This window comes from Lepisma saccharinum, chromosome 3 (assembly GCF_977018435.1).
Source record: "Lepisma saccharinum chromosome 3, izLepSacc3.1, whole genome shotgun sequence".
NCBI classification, from domain to species: Eukaryota; Metazoa; Arthropoda; class Insecta; order Zygentoma; family Lepismatidae; genus Lepisma; species Lepisma saccharinum.
This window is the reverse complement of record NC_139231.1, coordinates 76,290,265-76,308,450: the sequence shown is the minus strand read 5'-3', so window position 1 is coordinate 76,308,450 and position 18,186 is coordinate 76,290,265. Positions and strand designations below refer to the sequence as shown.

The 18,186-nt window shown below is 40.3% G+C and overlaps 1 protein-coding gene across 1 annotated transcript in view; it reads left to right on the top strand.

The window, feature by feature from the left end:
- Positions 1 to 18,186, top strand: part of LOC145985576 (follicle-stimulating hormone receptor-like) — a 193,078-nt gene that overhangs the window by 134,627 nt on the left and 40,265 nt on the right. Inside the window, exon 4 of the mRNA XM_083119646.1 lies at positions 13,331 to 13,408. Coding sequence (XP_082975772.1) covers positions 13,331 to 13,408 — 78 coding nt within the window. The remainder of the gene's footprint in view (positions 1 to 13,330; positions 13,409 to 18,186) is intronic.

Here is an 18,186-nt window from a genome sequence, read left to right as displayed (position 1 = left end):
TATTCAAGTGCAGAAGGTTCCAGAGATAAGATTGGTGGATTTTTCTGGGAGCCATAGGAAGCGTGTCTTTGACAGCAGACGTGTGGAACTGGAGATTGAAGGTATGGTGTTCAGTACTGAAGTTTTTATATTGAGAGGGTTTGGTACAGATCTTCTTTTGGGCATGCCATTCTTGAAGCAGCACGAGGCCGAGATAAATTTCAGAAGAGACTCGGTAAAATTGTATTTTGGAAAAACTCCGGATCAAGATGTAGGGAATCCACTGGATGTTGAAATTGTGCGGTACATCCAAAAGGTCCAAGAAAGAGACGAAGAGTGGATGTATAAACCGACAGACCTCAAGGAGAAGGTCGAAACTATAGACATTCTGAATGATTCCCAGAAACAGGAGTTGCTGCAAGTGCTGAATCAATATATAGCTGTGTTCTCAGAGAAGCCCGGTACCATGGAAAGTGCAGAATGTGAGATCCTTTTAAAAAGTACCGAACCAGTTCATCGCCCGCCATATCCAGCCGATTCCCAAATAGACAACTGGGATCAAAAGTTATTCATGGCAAGAGCTAGAGAACGCTCCAAAAGTGAGAAAAGGAAGTTTAAAGTAAAAGGAAATGCATTACTGTTGCAAGAAGGTGACTTGGTTCTTGTCAGGAACCATAAGCTGAGTTCCAGAAGGAATAAGACAATCGCCAAGCTATTTGAGGTGTTTATTGGCCCCTATGTCGCTACGGATGTTCGAAGCAACACTGCCCTGCTGTTGAACCCGACGACCAAGAACCCAGTCGACAGAGTCAACTTCGACAACCTTCGCCTTTACAGATGTTCTCCGGAGCGAAGAAGAGAAGTAGTAGGGGAAGAAGAGGACCAAGTGACTTTAGTGTAGAAGAGACAGAGACTCTTACCAGTTTGATCTTTAATATTTCCAGTAAAAAAATTTTTTCAGAAATTGTAAGTTTTAAATTTCTACCAAAAATTTTTTGCCCGAGGAAGGGGCGTATGTAACGACCCTGCGAGGTCGCCACATTTAACAGCCCTGCGAAGTCGCAGTGTTGTGTTTTGTTGGGAAGGTATGGATGAATAATGCATGCTAAATGTTTAAATGTGTTAACGGATCCACCTCTACGGTTATTAGTTTCGCTTATTTTTATTTGACCCTACGTGGTCGCTGTATTCTGTAAATGTTAACGGGTCCACCTCTACGTTGATGAACTTAGCTCAGGATTAGACCCAAGGTTATTAGAAGTATAGGTTGGGCCAATCCGTTGTTTACTCGTGATGACGAAACGACGGTAAGAGGTGAATTTATCCATGAAATGAATTCCAAATCTATGCGCTAGTGTTGCACTATGCAGATAGGAAACCATGCCAGAAACTGAACACACGAAATCGAGTACACAAATGAGCATTTCCACCCATTTACATTTTGTGGCTTCAGACAAATTGAAAATAAGTATAGATAGGTACTTATTGTTATGCGGGACAGAATATTATTGATCGGAACGGGACGGGAAATCTCAAATTCTCATTTTCACCTTAAGTGATTTTCTTTGCATTTCTGGAATGAAAACTAACAATTTCCGATAAGTTTCAGACACTTGCAATGTAGAAAACATAAAGAATTAATACCGTTTTAAAATGACCATTCGGTATTTCCCGACTGCTCGGGATCCAGAAATTTAGGGAAGTCATTTGCTGAAGTCGGGATCGGGACGGAATTTTTCTTTCCGATCCCGGTCCCGACTTTTCGAGATACCGCACACCACTTGTTATTATTATTTATTTTAGTTCAGCACAATATACATCTTCCAAGTACGTTGAACATAATATATACGTTATATACGTTTTTCAAAAGGATTCTTCCGTCACCGAGCTTTGGATTCGTGTGGAAACGCTAACGTGAATCATGCTAATGCTAGAATCTGCAGTGCGCATTTCTGCCCAGAAGATTACGTACGTAATCTGAAAAGTCAACTTTTAGGTTTACATCGAAAAAAGATCCTTAAGCAAGATACCTTCGACTCCTTATTATGAGCAGGAATGTAGGCAGTATAATCCTGGTAAATACTTCGCCTACCATTTCTTTGCCGTTGGTGTACAATTCTCTCTCGCTTCTTCCCTACATATTCACATAAAGCAATAAAAATACAAACTGCTAACTTTTCATTCTATTTTGGTTATTTATTAAACGGTACGTGTTTGTATTTATATTTGGTAAATTTACTTTGCTCTTCCGGCCACTTAAGCCAATTGAGATGATGAAGAAGTGATAAAATAGATGAATGGCCAATCACAGTTCACCTTACTTACAAGAGCGACCACAAGAAAAAGAACCTTCCTCCTCTTCCGTTCAACTCGGACTATAAGAGAGCATGCTCCACTCTCCCCCTCCCCTCCACACTGGAGTACGGTGCACAGGAGTCGCGAGTCTGCGCAGGTTTCTTTGCTTGTGGTTCCACTATAATGGTAATATAAAATCGTACACTCACCTCACTTAGGTCTCCGGCAGTTTGTTTCTTTAAACATCATATTTGGAGAAGATACAATTCAATCTATAGTTGTACGTACACTGTATATAACACATCTTATTACTGACTTCCTTGACCCTGGATGTACAGGGTCAAGGAAAACAAAGAAATGGGCATACTTTTCTCTCCGGTGAAGATGTTGAACCTAAACCAAAAAAAAAAAAAAAAAAAAACTCAAATAATGAATTCGACAATGTAAATTGATGAGATTTAGTAAATCATTTGATGAAGTGAACTAATTCTGAGTGGACTAATCGCAAAGGACATAATCAGCTCAGATCCTATTACTTCTTCATGGTATGTGACGTAAAGTTCCCGCCCAACCGTTTGACGGCGTTAGTGGTTATCGCATCTCGTTTTCCACAGCCTGTAGTACACAACCTCATCTAGACATTGTTCTTGTTCTGGTGTTTAATATCTGCATACTGCAACACTGTCGTTTTGTCATTTCACGTGAATTCACATTGAAGTGATGCATTCACTTGGCCGGTTACACGTCATCGCACGCAAAAACTTCAACCGTTACCATGGTTTTGGGCCAGGGCTGATTAGACCCTGCGTGGAGGTTGTATTTGGTAAATGTTATCAATTATTGGGACATGATAATTAAAGGTTAAAAAAACCAGAAAAGTGGAATGTGAAATGGAAAAAAAATGTAAATTAGCTCAGCGAGAAGCACTCTTTGAAATCAGTAAGTACTTGGCAGAAAGGCCTGGAGTTCAAATTCTGAGTACAGTGTGAATGTTTATGACATGAGATGGTTAGCCATTTTTATTGTCATTTATACTGTTCAATTTGTTGATGCAAGTGAGTGGTAAGGGTAAAGGTAAAGACACTTGAGTAAGTGTGCTAAAGGACATCTTTGTGATACGATTATAATAAACTGTTACATATATATGTATAAACCTGGTTTAGTCTTTCTTTACACCTAGCAAGCCCTGAGATATTTCTGAGTCCTTGTACTACGACTGAATCAGTTAGCACATATGGGTAACTTTTGCCGACCATCCAACTGCAGTGTTTAGCGTGTTGAACGCAGCCAGTACCAGTACTCCTGCGCCGTGGTGCTGAGCACTGCGTGGGTGGACGTTGCATACAACTTTTTCTTAGTAATGGATAGTCCTACAAATACGATCTTGGTGTTGCTTTGAAGCTGTTTTGGCGTTATCAATGCAAACACACATTGCGAAACCGATTTATACAGAGTAATGTTCAATAAAGAAGCGATGGGGGTTCAATGTGGCAACACCGCATGAGCTGTAGCCACCTGACTTGCTGTGACAGTCCACATATTTCATGGTTTAACGCACATCGCTGTTGAAAACATATAAATCGGGACTCTTTTCTCAGGATAATAAAAAATGGAAGGCATACTCGATAAAATATTGGTTAGCATAGATTAACGCAGAATTGAATTAGCTAATTTCGATGTAGCTCGAGTATTCATAATTCTTAATCAGACAGTAAAGTTGTTTACGTGATAAAAAATCTAACGCGAATTCACCAATCAGAACCATACCTTATGAGGTGAGGATTTTCATTGTTGCCAGACAAAATTTCCACAATTTATCTTTATTTACATTTAAGCTACGAATGTGTACGTTGCCATAACAACTAAATGCACGATCATGAAAATAGGCGGCTGGGAAGAATTGCGCTGGTGCCACGTATGGAAAAAGCAAGGCGAGAGCGGGACAAAAGTCGCTGGTTCCCGCGCACTGTGTGGCAACGTCATCCGAACTGCGTTGCCTAGTTCAAGCCATCGGACTACCTCTCTCCGGGGCACTTTTGTGTCATCCCTGACCTTTCGAGCATATACTGTTAGTTTGTATCACATGGATTACAATGTGCTCCGACGTAGCAACAGCACGAACTTCTGCCACCCGCCTAATTTCATGGCCGTGTGTTTACATACGAGGGTTAAGTCATACGTCATGGCAACTATTTTTTTCTCGAAAACAGGGGACAACACGAAAAATCTAAGATATACATTTGAAAGTGTATGGAATGTACTTTCGAAAGAAGCCACCAAATTGTGTATGTAAACAAAGGTAGTGTAGTAAACACGCACCCAAATTCAGTCGGTGAGTGACAGCGTTCGAAAATGGAGGTCATGAAGCAGGAGCAACATTTGTACGTTAAAATAGCAGTTATCCACGACAGAAATGCACGGGAATGCCATACAGAGCTACGGGAAACACTGGTGTATATGGCATGCCCTATCAAACAGTGGCGAGGTGGGTGGAGGCCTTCATATGGGGCAGTGTGTCAACTGCCAAAATAAAACACTGTTGTCCAATGCCATGTGTTCTGCCTCTTCCCTACGAGAGTCTCCTGCATACAGACTTCATCTGGTGGCTTCTTTAGAAAGTACATTCCATACACTTTCAAACGTATATCTTAGATTTTTCGTGTTGTCCCCTGTTCACGAGAAAAAAAATAGTTGTCATGACTTACGACTTAACCCACGTATAAGTCCGATATTGTTTTGTGTACACCCTGAATATACATACATGCATTACATATACAAATACTTGTAATACATCTGCCGATCTCCGTCGCCAGGGGCATTGGATTCGAATCTCGGCCTGGACATGGGGGTGTAACGATAGATAACAAACATCAAATATCTTGTCACGATCAGCCAAAAATGGCAGAAAAAAACAAGGAACAAGTTTGAAACAATGCTCTCTGCTTGTTGGTATGAAACATCGTTCAAGCTGTCACTTTGATAGCGTAGTGGATAAGATAACTCTGTCGCCTTGTAACCAAAGGTACCGGGGTTAGCTTCCCAGTGGAATGCGGATTCCAATTTAAAGTGTCAGTCCACTCTTGATTGACTTATTTGTGCATAAAGTTGATTCAAACTTTATTGCACGATATCAAATCTAGGGAAGAAGAAACTTTGATTGATTTATTGATGATTTGGTTTATTTGGCATTACTTTTTCTGCCACTTTCGGGAAGAGGCTTCACATTGTTAAATTTAGTAAATATACTACGATTATTGTTACACTGCTTTATTAAGCGGGGCTATTTGGCCAATGCTCACTTTCCACCTTCACTGAAATGTGAAGCAGAAGTTGATGAGGCGAGAAATTGCCAGGCTTAAACCCCGTTAGATACCACGGTTGCCAACTTGTCTCTTTTAGAACTAGACCTCGGTTGTTATTTTTCAAACACATTTCTGTTACAAGAATTGCATCACGCTGCGTTATGATTCACATTACACTCACACGGTGTGTTAGTAGGCCACATCCTTTGTGTAACGCTACTCGATGAGTTTAAGTTATTATTATTATTATTATTATTATTATTATTATTATACTTCTTCTCGTGAGGAATGAAAATCGCAATTCACTACAAATAGATTTTTCACGTCACTTTTCTGTTACTTTTAACTAATAGCAACGATGAGGATGAATGATAAAATCGATGTAGGAACATTATGAAAGAAACGTCCATGCCAAGCCCAGGACTCGAGCCTCGAACCTGGTGCCGATAACGTGAGTCGACCGCTCAACGCACTCTGCCACCAAGGCGAATCCATGTAAGGGAAAGTAAGGGCTATTTTGGGCCCAACCATTATTTTCAGGACTTGGTGAATGTATCTAGTGATGGTATCGAGACACACTTTGGTCTCATGCTGAAAACTAAGTCTAGAACGAGACCTTATGCTCCGAGAAGTGGCTAAAAACGAGACAGACCTCTGTAAAATTGAGACGGCAGCCCGTAGCGAGGGGTAGGCAAAGTGGGGTGAGGCCCAGGCCAATGAATTCTACGTGTCGCTTGACGCTTCGGTGTGAAATCCTCAGCAGCGACAAGACCCACGTGTCTCCGGTCACTTGAGGATTGCACTAACAGACTTGCGCGGACTGTCACGCCGATATGGTGCGATACCTTGCTGTTGATTCGTTCTTTCTCAAGGGACACGTGTCGCTTCGGTGCGAAATTTCCCTAAAAGTAAGTGACAATTGGGGCACAACATTTCTAAAACCAACAATAAACTTTCATTGAACCTAGCGGACGACAAGATCATCCACGCCCAAAGAGAAAAAGGTCGTTAATCCGCCAACGATTTAGCTCCTTTCTTGCTGGTCGGAGCTGACAATACTGCAGCGTGCTCTGTCGGCCGGTAGATGCAATTCCCCATCTCACGTAGCGGAACGGATGAAATGACGCTGCGATTTTTTTTCTTTCTCGCGGAATTCCACAGCTCAACGTGTCAAAGAGAGGAGCGCACTTTTCCCATCTGACCAGTCAATTTGCGTGCAAATCGGGTTTGTCGGCGAGCGTGGGTTCTGCGATCGGAGAGATCATGGCGATCGAGCGAAAAGTTTGCGAGCTTTATTTGCGTCGTGTGACACTGGGATAGGAATGTGCCCCATGCGTCCCTAACAGCTGCGCGGTTTCCATGTTTACCATGAACTGTGGTAGCAACATTATTAAGGCGTGCATCCGCAGAGAACGACTTCATTCCTGGAACATTTTCTGGTGAAGTAGCATGCGTTGGACTTTCCATTCGGGCTTTTATCACTGATGGGAATATGCGAATCCATTTCTCTCACTCCATTCATTCTGTCTGTTTTCGCCTCCTTTTTTAACCTCACTTCATTCTGTCTCTTTTTATTTGGCTCTTTTTTTGTCTACTTGTTGCTAAATTTCTATGTCTCTATGTCTTCCTGTATCTACCGTGCGTTCATTTCGATCTTCAGCCGAGAGATCAGGAAAATCGTGACGGGCGGCGCTGGCAGAGATGCCGACATTTGCGGCCTGTAATGTCCGCTTATTTTTATGGACAAATGCACATTTATAAAAATATTGCAAAACGAGCACTAACCTGTGTTATAAGAGTACGGTTTTAATTTTAGTAGCTTAGTGGCTGTATGTGCTGATGATTTTGACACGCCCATCTCCTGTGAAACACGGCGTAGAGTTTTGTTTGGAGAACGTTCTAACGCTGCACCAATTTCATCGAGTTTTGCTTCGGTTAGAATCCGTCGTTTTTGCTTAGGTGTTTTACAATTTAACGATCCAGTTTCTCGTAATTTAAGGACAAGATGTCTAACCGTATCTCTATGTGGAGGTGAAACGCCTGGGAATTTCTGTACAAATTGCCTACACACGTCTCGACACGAGTCTGTTTTCACGTAAGTGTCATACATAAAAATTCTTTGATCTAACGTGAACCTTGCGGCTGGCATTCCGATCATCTCACTGACACAACACACATACACACTGCAATAACACAAACAAGTAATGGCAAGTAACCAAGAATAACACTCTTGCGCACAGTACGAAATTAACACGCTCTTGGTTTACATCTGCTCGCCACTACATTCACAGCTCTGTCTTCATCTAGTCGCGAAGGAACAAAAACTCGAGCTCTGAGATTTTGGATTGCAAGGAAGTTCACGAAAACCACTGACTTTTAACGGTTCGTCTGCAGCGTAATCTTGATACAGTGTTGCACATTCGAAACCTCCAAACGATCCCCATCGACACAAAACTCTTTCAAGGATATAAACTTAAGCAGGACGTTACTTCTCAAAACTATGATTAAAATGTTTATTATCTGTGGCTCTTAACATCGTTTCTAAAGCGTATTTTTTGTGTATATAAGGCCAGAACTTGGATGAATTGCAATATTTATATAAATGTCTGCATATGTCCATAAAAATAAGCGGGCATTACAGGCCGCAAATGTCGGCATCTCCGTCAGCGCCGCCCGCCACGCTTCTCCCGATCTCTCGGCTGAAGATCGAAATGAACGCACGGTATCTTTTCTTCGGTCCCTCCCCCTAATGTCTTTCATTATCTCTTCTTTCAACAACAATTTTATGTCTATTTTCTCTCTCATTGCTAAATAGTCGACTTTCTATCTCGCCATCGAATTTCCCAAGTTCAAATTCCGGCGTATGCATGCGTGTTCTTTGTGAGCCTCCCTTCATCATTTTCTTCGCATTAACACTCATCGCTCAGGGGTCCCGGGTTCGAATCCTGGCCTGGGCATGGATGTTTGTGAGTGTCCATTCATCAGTTTCATCATATCATCACTCATCCCCATCTTCGCAAATTAGCCAAACGTGGCACAAGAAGCGAAGTAAAATAAAGCAAATCAATCAGTCACCACTCATCGTCATCGTCGCGATTAGATCAAAGTGGGGAAAAAGCGACCCTGAATAACAAGAATATATTATTTATTTCTGTCTCTCACATTTTGTATTGTTCGGGTTACCCCATGGAGCAGTTGTGACGCTCTTAACTTGTTCAAGGAGTCCCAGGTTCGATCTCTAATTAAAGTAAAATATATAGTGGTGTATAATGCAATGAGGTGCCCTTTTTAAATTCAAGTTCAGTACAGATTAGTCTATCTGAACATAAAGTGGACTTAAACAAACGAACGTTGTGTGCCACGCTCTATCCTCTTGGCCTCTCTCTCTCTCTCTCTCTCTCTCTCTCTCTCTCTCTCTCGCTCGCTTGCTAGGGCCTCTTTGATGGCGCAGTGGTAGCGTCGTCGCCTTCTAATTAAGGGGTCCCAGATAGGATTCCCGGTGGAGGTATATTGTCGTTCGGATCCCACTTTAACTGTAGGTCCAGTCCCGATTAATGTTACTGTGTATAAAGTGGACTTAAAACACCAACTCAGTCAATCAATCTTTCTCTCATCAGTGTGTGTGCGTGCGTGTGCTCGCGCATTTTTATTGATATATTTAAAGATTCTTCTAATTTGAAAAGACCAATGCCAATCAAGTTGGCCTTGTGGCGATGCAAACTAATATCCCCGATCATCACTCTTTTAGAGATCAATGTTTAGTGATATTATTATTATTAATTATTTTTACAGTGCTATGTATTCAAGTTCAGCACTCTGTCCACATAACACTTCACATAGGAATGATAGTGTAGTTAATTTGCTAAGGATCTAAAATACTTAAATAAAATGGATTGAAAACAAGATATACATATTTGAGTAACAATTCCTAACACCAATACTTGCAATATGTGGCTATACTTGGACTGATGTTATTCAAAAAATGTATACTGTCAATATGACCATTCAAATCTAATTTTATTATTTACAAATATTACTTATTAGATACAAATTTAATTTTATTATTTAGAAGTTTGTTTTTCAATTGACAATATTATTTGTAAGAATAATAAAGAATAACGAAAAATTATGAGTGGGGGGGCTCAAGTTTTCTGGCCAAAAATGGGAGAGGGGGTATTATTTGGCATAAATGACATGTGAGTGAGAGAGAGAGAAAGAGGCCTATTAATATTTCTTTCAGTACTGATATCTTTCCTATTATATATATTTATACATCAGGAACTGTATGAGACAGTTATGAAATAATTTTCTTGTGTTGCTGAAACACACCACGCTCTTAGGAGCAACAGTAAGGCTTTCAATTACGAAGTGAAACAGCTGGTGGATTTCTCAAGTTATTTAGTTATTAATTGAATGTATTTTAAGGTTATTAAAGTTTTCGTTCCAATAAAGTGCAGTCAACTATTTACATAATACTTCTGCTCCACATAAAGGCAAGAAATCGAAAGCTTTGCACGTTATATATTGCAATATAAAATAATTCGACATAGAAAACTAAACATCCCAAAACCCTTTTTCTCAGCATGCCCTTGCTGGTACTACACCATAAAGAACTACATAACCGTACACTACTACATACACAACCATAACCGTTTATACTGTATTGTTTGCAGGGCAATATTTGTAAGACGTGAGAGGATGATTCCCTCCTCTGACTACTGCACCCTCCCCTTTCTGATTTGGAGTAAATACTTTTGTACGTATAATAAACGTCTCCATCGTTCGAAAGAAGTTACAGGATACTCTTCTCGCCCCGCCTGGAAATTGGGTGCAATTTCCTGATCACATAAACAAGGAACTTAGCAATTTGTAAATCAGAAGACAAGCGCATTAAGAAACTTTGTATAGTTTGGCGTAGAAGTAGTGAGAGCGAAACTTCAATGCAGTTAATGAAACCACAGGAAGTTTCCATGATTAGCTAGTCACCTCACACGCTAGATTGTTGCCAGATATGGAGAACAGTGTCGTAAACTTATTATACTATGTGTCTGCAGACGGGAATGGCTTAGGCACTAGTTGGTTCTGAAAGTTAGGGAGGTTCATTGTAACGTCGTGAGGATGTCATTACATCTTCTCGGAAAAGTTCAGCAGACAGATCAGTGTACTTCTTCAAGGTCACTGAAAAATAATTTCAAAAAATAATTTACGGAGTTGTTTGAGAGAGTTCCCGGAATCGTATCATTGCAGAGATATGGTAACCTTGATACGTACAATGAGTTGTACCTGGCAACCTTGAGTTACTTTGTGTTATTTGATGTTGTAACCAAGGAAGATTTGTTCTCTCTGTGCTATATTTTGTGAATTTCATCTGCTCGGCGACGTAAGTGACATCTAACAACGTTGGAAAAAGTTGTTTACTTTCCAATCACGAATTGTTGCTCTAATTAGGGGATTGGCCCACCCTTTGCCTGAACTGCAGGCTGTATCCAACGTGGGATGGACATACATAGGAGGTAATGCACAATGTTCAAGGGAATGTGCATCCATTACTCGTGCAAAGGGTCCTCTATATCAGAAACTACAGCTGAAACTTTAGCCTCTAATATACTCCACAAATGATCAATTATGATAAGATCAGGCGACTGAGGAGGCCAGCTGTGACGTTCCATTTCATCCCCGTGCTCATCGAACCATACCTTGACGCACCGAGCAATTCACGCCAAACGATACTTTTTTTGTATCTTTGGTACCAACCCCTGCTACACGTGACTTGCATTGTTCGTACATTGTTCAATTCCATACACTGTTCTCTTCCATTTGCATTTTTGTGCCTGTCCTGCATTCTCGAGGAAAAAGAGTAGTTGCCGTGATTCATGCATCAACCCTCGTATCAGAGACAACCCTATGGATCCTTTCTTGTTAGCATGTAGATCGTGATCGACTAGATTTTTATCTTTGTACCTCCAACAGCTTCTGTGAAATCAACAGATGTTGACCGAGTTGGGCAGAACTCGGTATTTTACTGTTTTAGGTAGCCAGATGGCTTAATCGAAATTATTTATCTGATCTGAAACTCCAGAATATTTCCGTCACGTTTGTTAGCTCTGGAAGTATAGACTTTTAATGGCGGCGCCAATTGTTGGTCATGGCAAACCCTGTCACAATGTGAGGCAAATTTGGCTGTGAAAATATACTTTAATCTGAAGATTTGGTCACACCCAAACTCCACACTTCCACTTCGAAATGTCGTTAACTGACACGATCGTTGCATAGTGTACCTAGGTATTCATAATTGTTTGTTGTTGATTAGAAGCTGATTAGTTTGATCTAAAATTAAAATTCTCGCTGCTATCAGTGCAGAGAGAAAGAGTGTGAGCAACTAATCTGTATCTCTCTTCTCTCCCCCCTCTCTCTCTCTCTGTTTTCTTGTCTTTGATATTATTTTCGTGCCGATAGATGTCCGTACTGTACTTCCCTTCAAAAACTTGAACTATAAGCAAGGAATAACATAAACATGTGGGAAATGGGCAGAATTAAGATAAATAATTTTGTACAAACAAATTTATATATTATTTTTCAATATTCCGAAACAGCCACATAGATTAATTTGATTTCAAGTGCTCAAATAAGTGAATTAGAAATCAAAATAATATTATATATACAATTTTGACAAATTCATAAACAAAACAGTTTTTTGATCGCTTCGTTCCTCAAATTTTACACAGATTCACAAAACTGCTATTTAATATACACTTTTTACAAAGAAAACCCACACAATCTGTAAGACGTTCGGGTATTTGGTGTTAAAAGATTTATTCTCTCACATACCTCATTGTAGTTTGGAATGTTTTAGTCGTTATTAAAGCTCTATATTCTGTCTCCTTAGGCTTGTCAGAATGATGATTGGATAAAATTGACCTGTCACATTACTCGGATCTTCTCAAATCATTAGATAAATATTTATAATTTTTCTTTCAAGTTTTCATTTTAAACTTTCTATTTGCCGGAATGGTCTAGTAGACATAGCGGGGTACCCAGACTTCCTCTGGGAGGGAAGGGGAAGGGCACACAAAAATTTCCAAGGAGACAAACAACAGTCTTTCCCGTGAGTAATGCTTCATTTTGAATTGATTGACTTGCTTTATTTTACTTCGCTGTTGTGCCACTTTTGGCTAATTTGTGAAGATGGGGATGAGTGATCAAATGATGAAATTGATGAATGGACACTCACAAATATCCATGCCCAGGTCAGGATTCGAACCAGAGATCCCTGGCGTCGTAGCGCGATGTGCTAACCACTCCGCCACCGGCGTTCATTTTGAATTATTTGAATAGGAAATAACATATATTTTACCTTCCACGTAAAGAGCACAATGAACTAAATTAAAGTTTTCAAACTGTCGTTTTCCAGAGAGCAATTTTCCCTCTCCCAATCCCTTGCTCACGCTGATTGCACCACCTCTGCTTTAACCGAAATCAATAATGTATGGAGCCCTTGTAAAAAATTAAAATCAGGAGCCAATGAACGAAATTTTAGGTCATTTTTGAGTTGGTGACATTTCTGAACGTATGTAAAAACCATTATTGTTTCTTTGAAAATTTCGTTGTAACCAGAACTCCACACCAACGGTTATACAATGTCGCGACACGTCATCATAGTTTGTCTTACCTTTAAAAATGCATTACAATGTACCTACTTATTAATAACGCAATTAGAAAAATCAAATATTGCTTATAAATGTTTTTCATTTCAGATACATTTCTCAAGCCCCACAGCTCAAAATACTACCTGCAGACCTGTTTCAAGGCGTCTCAAATAATATGAAGACATTGTAAGTATTCCAGTACTGTACATGAGCTTAATGGTTTATTCTCTTATCATGAAACTGTTGTATGAGGCAGCTAAATACAGTATATCACAGGGTTGCCAGACGTCCTCTTTTCCAGGCGTATCCGGTATTTTTGTTGAGCATCTGGGATGCGTCTAAAGACTTATAGAATATCTTACATTTTGAACATCACATATTTTAAGAAAAATGTAATTCAGGTAGAGAAAGGGAAATTATTTACCACAGCCTACAATCTACGTCTGTACCATGTCGTAAAATGTCCACCTTTGTTCAGTGCCAAGTGCTTGCTTAATTCTGAAGGAGAAAACTTTACGCAGCGAAAACAAGACGTAATATTCACGTGGTTGATTTTTATTTACAACGAAGCCAGGGAGGGAAGTTGTACCGTACAATGCTTGCTGTGGCTGGAGTGCAATCATTATTTCTATTATAAATTCCTGTTTTGACTCGTTGTTCCTTTTATACGTGAGCAACAGCTAGCAGCTCGTCAAATTAATATTTTCGAATCAGAGACGTCACAGAGAATTTCTCTTGGGTAGCCTAAAGTACTGTATTATCAGTTGAGTTCTACTACTAGGATTTTCTTTCCTCTTCCTATCTTTCTCATTCTATATGACTCTTCTTTCTTTCACACACACTCTCTCTATCTCTCTCCCTGTCTACCTCCTCTTCACTTCCTGTTTTTATCCTTCTTCCCTTTTTCTTCTTATTTGTATACTCTTCTTTCTTTGTTTTTCCTTCTATCCCTCTTCTTTTCTCCAACGTTTTCTCTTCTTCTTCTTCTTCTCTCTCTCTCTATCTCTTCTTTCTTCTTATTTTTCTCCTTCCCTCTTCTTCTTCCTCTGTTTTCTTTTTATCACTCTCTCCCTCTTCTCTGTTTCTCTCTTCCTCTCTCTCTCTCTCTCTCTCTTCTCTTTGTTTTTATCTTCTTCTCTCTCTCTCCCTCTTCTTTCTCCGTTTTCCTTCTTTTCTTTTCTTTCAGAGCTCTAACTTGGAACCTATGAAGGCGAGTGGAAGTTGTAAGATGTAGTGGTGTAGTTAGCGCACTGACTAGATTTATAGTAAAATCGCAAGTCTATCGTAAGTTCGATTCCCACCGCGCTGGCAAATTTTGCGGAACAATATAATACATATTAAAGCAATATATGTTACTTTAGGTATTGTTTACAATATAGACATTTACGTGCATATTGCATATTACTTTGACATTGATTGAAATAACATTTTACATAAATGATAATAACTTCTGACGTTCCACTTTTAACATATCGGACTCACAGTGTTGGATTAAGGTAAGACTTTAACGACTCATCAGCCATACACGAACATAGTCTGTTTTTAATGATTCTTGTGACACTCATTGTGGATGATCACTGCTATTGTTAGTGTACTGAACGTTATTCTTTACAGTTTGTCTGCTTGACTGACCTTGTATTAATGCGAACAGCACGTTCACCCTTCGAAACCGATTCTAAAGGCATAAGAGGTGGTGTTTTATTTCAGCCTTATCGCCGCGATCATCCACAGCTAGGCAGAAGAACTGTACATAGTAGCCTAACTATAACTAAAAATCATTAACAAGTCAATCACACGAAACTATCCCCCATTTTTGCATGAAGATATATAGAATTGGTTTGTCCCCCCCCCCCCAAAATTCCCATGACGCAGGCGCGTCATGATTTCCCCCTGTGGGCACCCCTCAGAGTGAGTGTAGATAAAAGCACGAGACAATGCATAATGTTCAATTAACACTGAGAGAGAGAACCAGTAGAAACGTGTGAATATCAAGCGACAAAGACGGAAGGAGCTAATATTCCGCAAACCTAACGGGAGGTTCTCAAAGCGAATCGTTCCAGGCGGAAACGATGAAGAATTTCTCGGCGAGAGTTCATTCCTTCGAAACTTCATCCAACCCGAAGCGATTCGCTGAAGATTCCCGGTCTCCGGCTACGATGCCGTCGTAATTCGTGCCGGGAAGCTAGCGCGAGATTCACCTGAAAGAGCAGGGAAGTCTTCCTTGGCATAGTTTGTCGTTGACGACGTGTGCCTTGGGTCTCTGCATCTTGGTAACGGTTGCATAACTTTCCGACAAGCCGATGGCAAGTGGCAGTGGAATCCATGCAGGCGGGGGGGAAGAGCAATCACTCTAATGGCGTGTACTAATTGGTGTATTTGCAAAATCTAATTGCCCCTTCGTTACTTCTGCCTAGAAAGTTATGTAATCAAGTAAGCTTGTTTGATGTTAAATTTTCTGAATTTTACATAGCATTTCTACATCTCTAGGTTATACGCGAGGATGGACATGAATAATGAATAATAACTGACGAAATAGATGATATCACGAAAATTTCTCATACCCATGATTCAACCTCTGAGGTTGAAGCGAACGTTAATCACTCTAGCATAGAGGTCAGCCACTATATTAGTCCTGAATTCATTATTGCACTTCACCTGAAACCTTTAAGCAGTTTCTATCCACAATTCAGGATAATTTCTTTCTTTTGTTATTTAACACCCCCCCCCCACACACACACACCTGAACTGCATAAACGCAGATCCAATTCGACGAAGTATAAACCCATTTAACAATTAGCTATTGGTATATACAATGGAAATTGTCCATTTGTCTGTGCCGTTCTTGATATGTAAGGGTTACGCTTTCCAAAGACACCGAAATGTCAATCTTACTTCTACGTAGTACACCTGGACTGCATTTTGCAGACTAACGGGTCTCTGGCGTCTTGACCTTCAGCCAGGATAATCCTCCATATCATCATATCACCATTCATCCCCCATCGTCGCGATTAGCCAAAAGTAGCAGAAAAGCGACTTAAAGTAATTAACTTTAATTAACAAATAATTGACTCATTCTGTTGTGCTCTTGTAATAGATACCATGTCAATATGCCAGCAAATGATTACGATGCAGAAACAACATCCAGCTTGACACATTCATGTGTGTAGGCAAAGATATGTTTTTTTTTGTAGCAGGATAATCAGTGCAAAACAAACTGTAAGCTTAACTGTAATCCTACTACAAATAAATATTAATAATATACCCTACCATTTTATAACCAGAGACGCTAACTGCCGCACCTTGGTGTCCCGTACTTATCGCCTCTTACGCCACAATCGTCGCTCAAGAACAAACTTCGGCTCCCAACCCTGTGCTGCTTCCCCTTCTTTCTCCCTCCTCGCGTTGCGATTTCTTTTTTATAAGTGTTGTTCGGTCGGAAAGTAAAGTTCTGATGATGGGACGTAATCGAAAATAACTGCCAAGTATTTTAAAGAATTCATGACATTTCGATCGAATAGTTTAAAGGGCATAAAATTTATGCTGGTACAGTTCATGCCACTAATTGTTCTGCCGTGTGCAGGCTGTTGTTGCCAAATGTAATGTTTGATGCATTCCGTGCTCTTGCAAAGTCCTTCGAAAAGGCAAGTAAATACAGTTGAGACTGCTTTATACGTAACTCAGTTCTGTGTAATTCTGTTTTATACGTAAATTACTGTATGTCCAGGCACAGTGGCGGCGATTAGGGGGACCGAAGGGGGTGGGGCAGTTGCCCCTTCCACTTTTCGCCACTTTTGCCCCCGCACTAAGCTAAACCTTGTCTACAAAGGGAAATATACAGTCATTGCCCCCCCTAGTTTAGGTACATTGCCCCCCCGGTTTTGGAACCCAATCGCCGCACCGGCAAAATATAATTTAAAAACTTGTTACTTAAACCTTATTTGTACGTAATGCATTTATACGTACGTAATTCGGTCCTATGCGTACTAATTTTCATAAAATACAGTTGAATTGTACGTAACCAAGCCACAACAGTGTCATAGAAGTACACATTTCTTGTCAATACAAAAGCACAAGGTGAGTTTCAAATACGAAACAGGATAGGCGACAGCTGACGTTTGCAGTGTTCCATAATAAGAAAGAACAGCGGTTGCTTTAGTGAACGTTTTCAATAGATACTGGTCCGCAGTGGAGAACACGCTTCACCAGAAATAAAAATTTACACAGGAAGTGGACGCTAATCCACATAAAACTAAAACTGAAATAGCTGCAGATTTAGGCATCGCTTACACCACACTTTCCACGGTCATGAGAAAAAGAGATGCCGTTTTACACTATGATTCAAATTGGCTAGGAAAACTATAGTGCCTACCTGTAGTATTTTAGTATCAAAGCGTTCACTAATAAAGTAGCAAATGTACTTTATTTGAGAATCAAACTTTTAGATTCGTTAATTGACAGAAATAACCTATATTACGTACGGTATATCTTGCTCCTCAAAACAGACACAATTACACTATTTTAATAATGATATGACATGGTATCTAAATCTGGTTTGTAAGTAATTCTGTTTATACGTATCATTTGCTCTTCACATTGGCATACTTATAACTCAGGTTCAACTGTAATGCCAAGCCCTAGGAAGGTAAATTCTATCCCTCTCGCCACCTGAAATACATGGTCCCCCTATGTCGGTCGCCTGCCTCACCCTTTCCTCCGGGGCCTCCCCGATGGCGCAGTGGTAGCGTCTCGCCTTGTGATCAAGGGATCCCGGGTTCGATACCCGGTGGAGGCACATAGTGGTTCGGATCCCACTTTAAACTGTAGGCCCAGTCCCGATTAGCCTTACTGTGCATAAAGTGGACTTAAAATACCAAATTAACCCCTTTCCTCCGCTGCGAATGTGGTAAACAAGTGTTTAAATTCTCCTCGCAAAGCGCACATGAGGACTGGCCAATTCTTCCAAC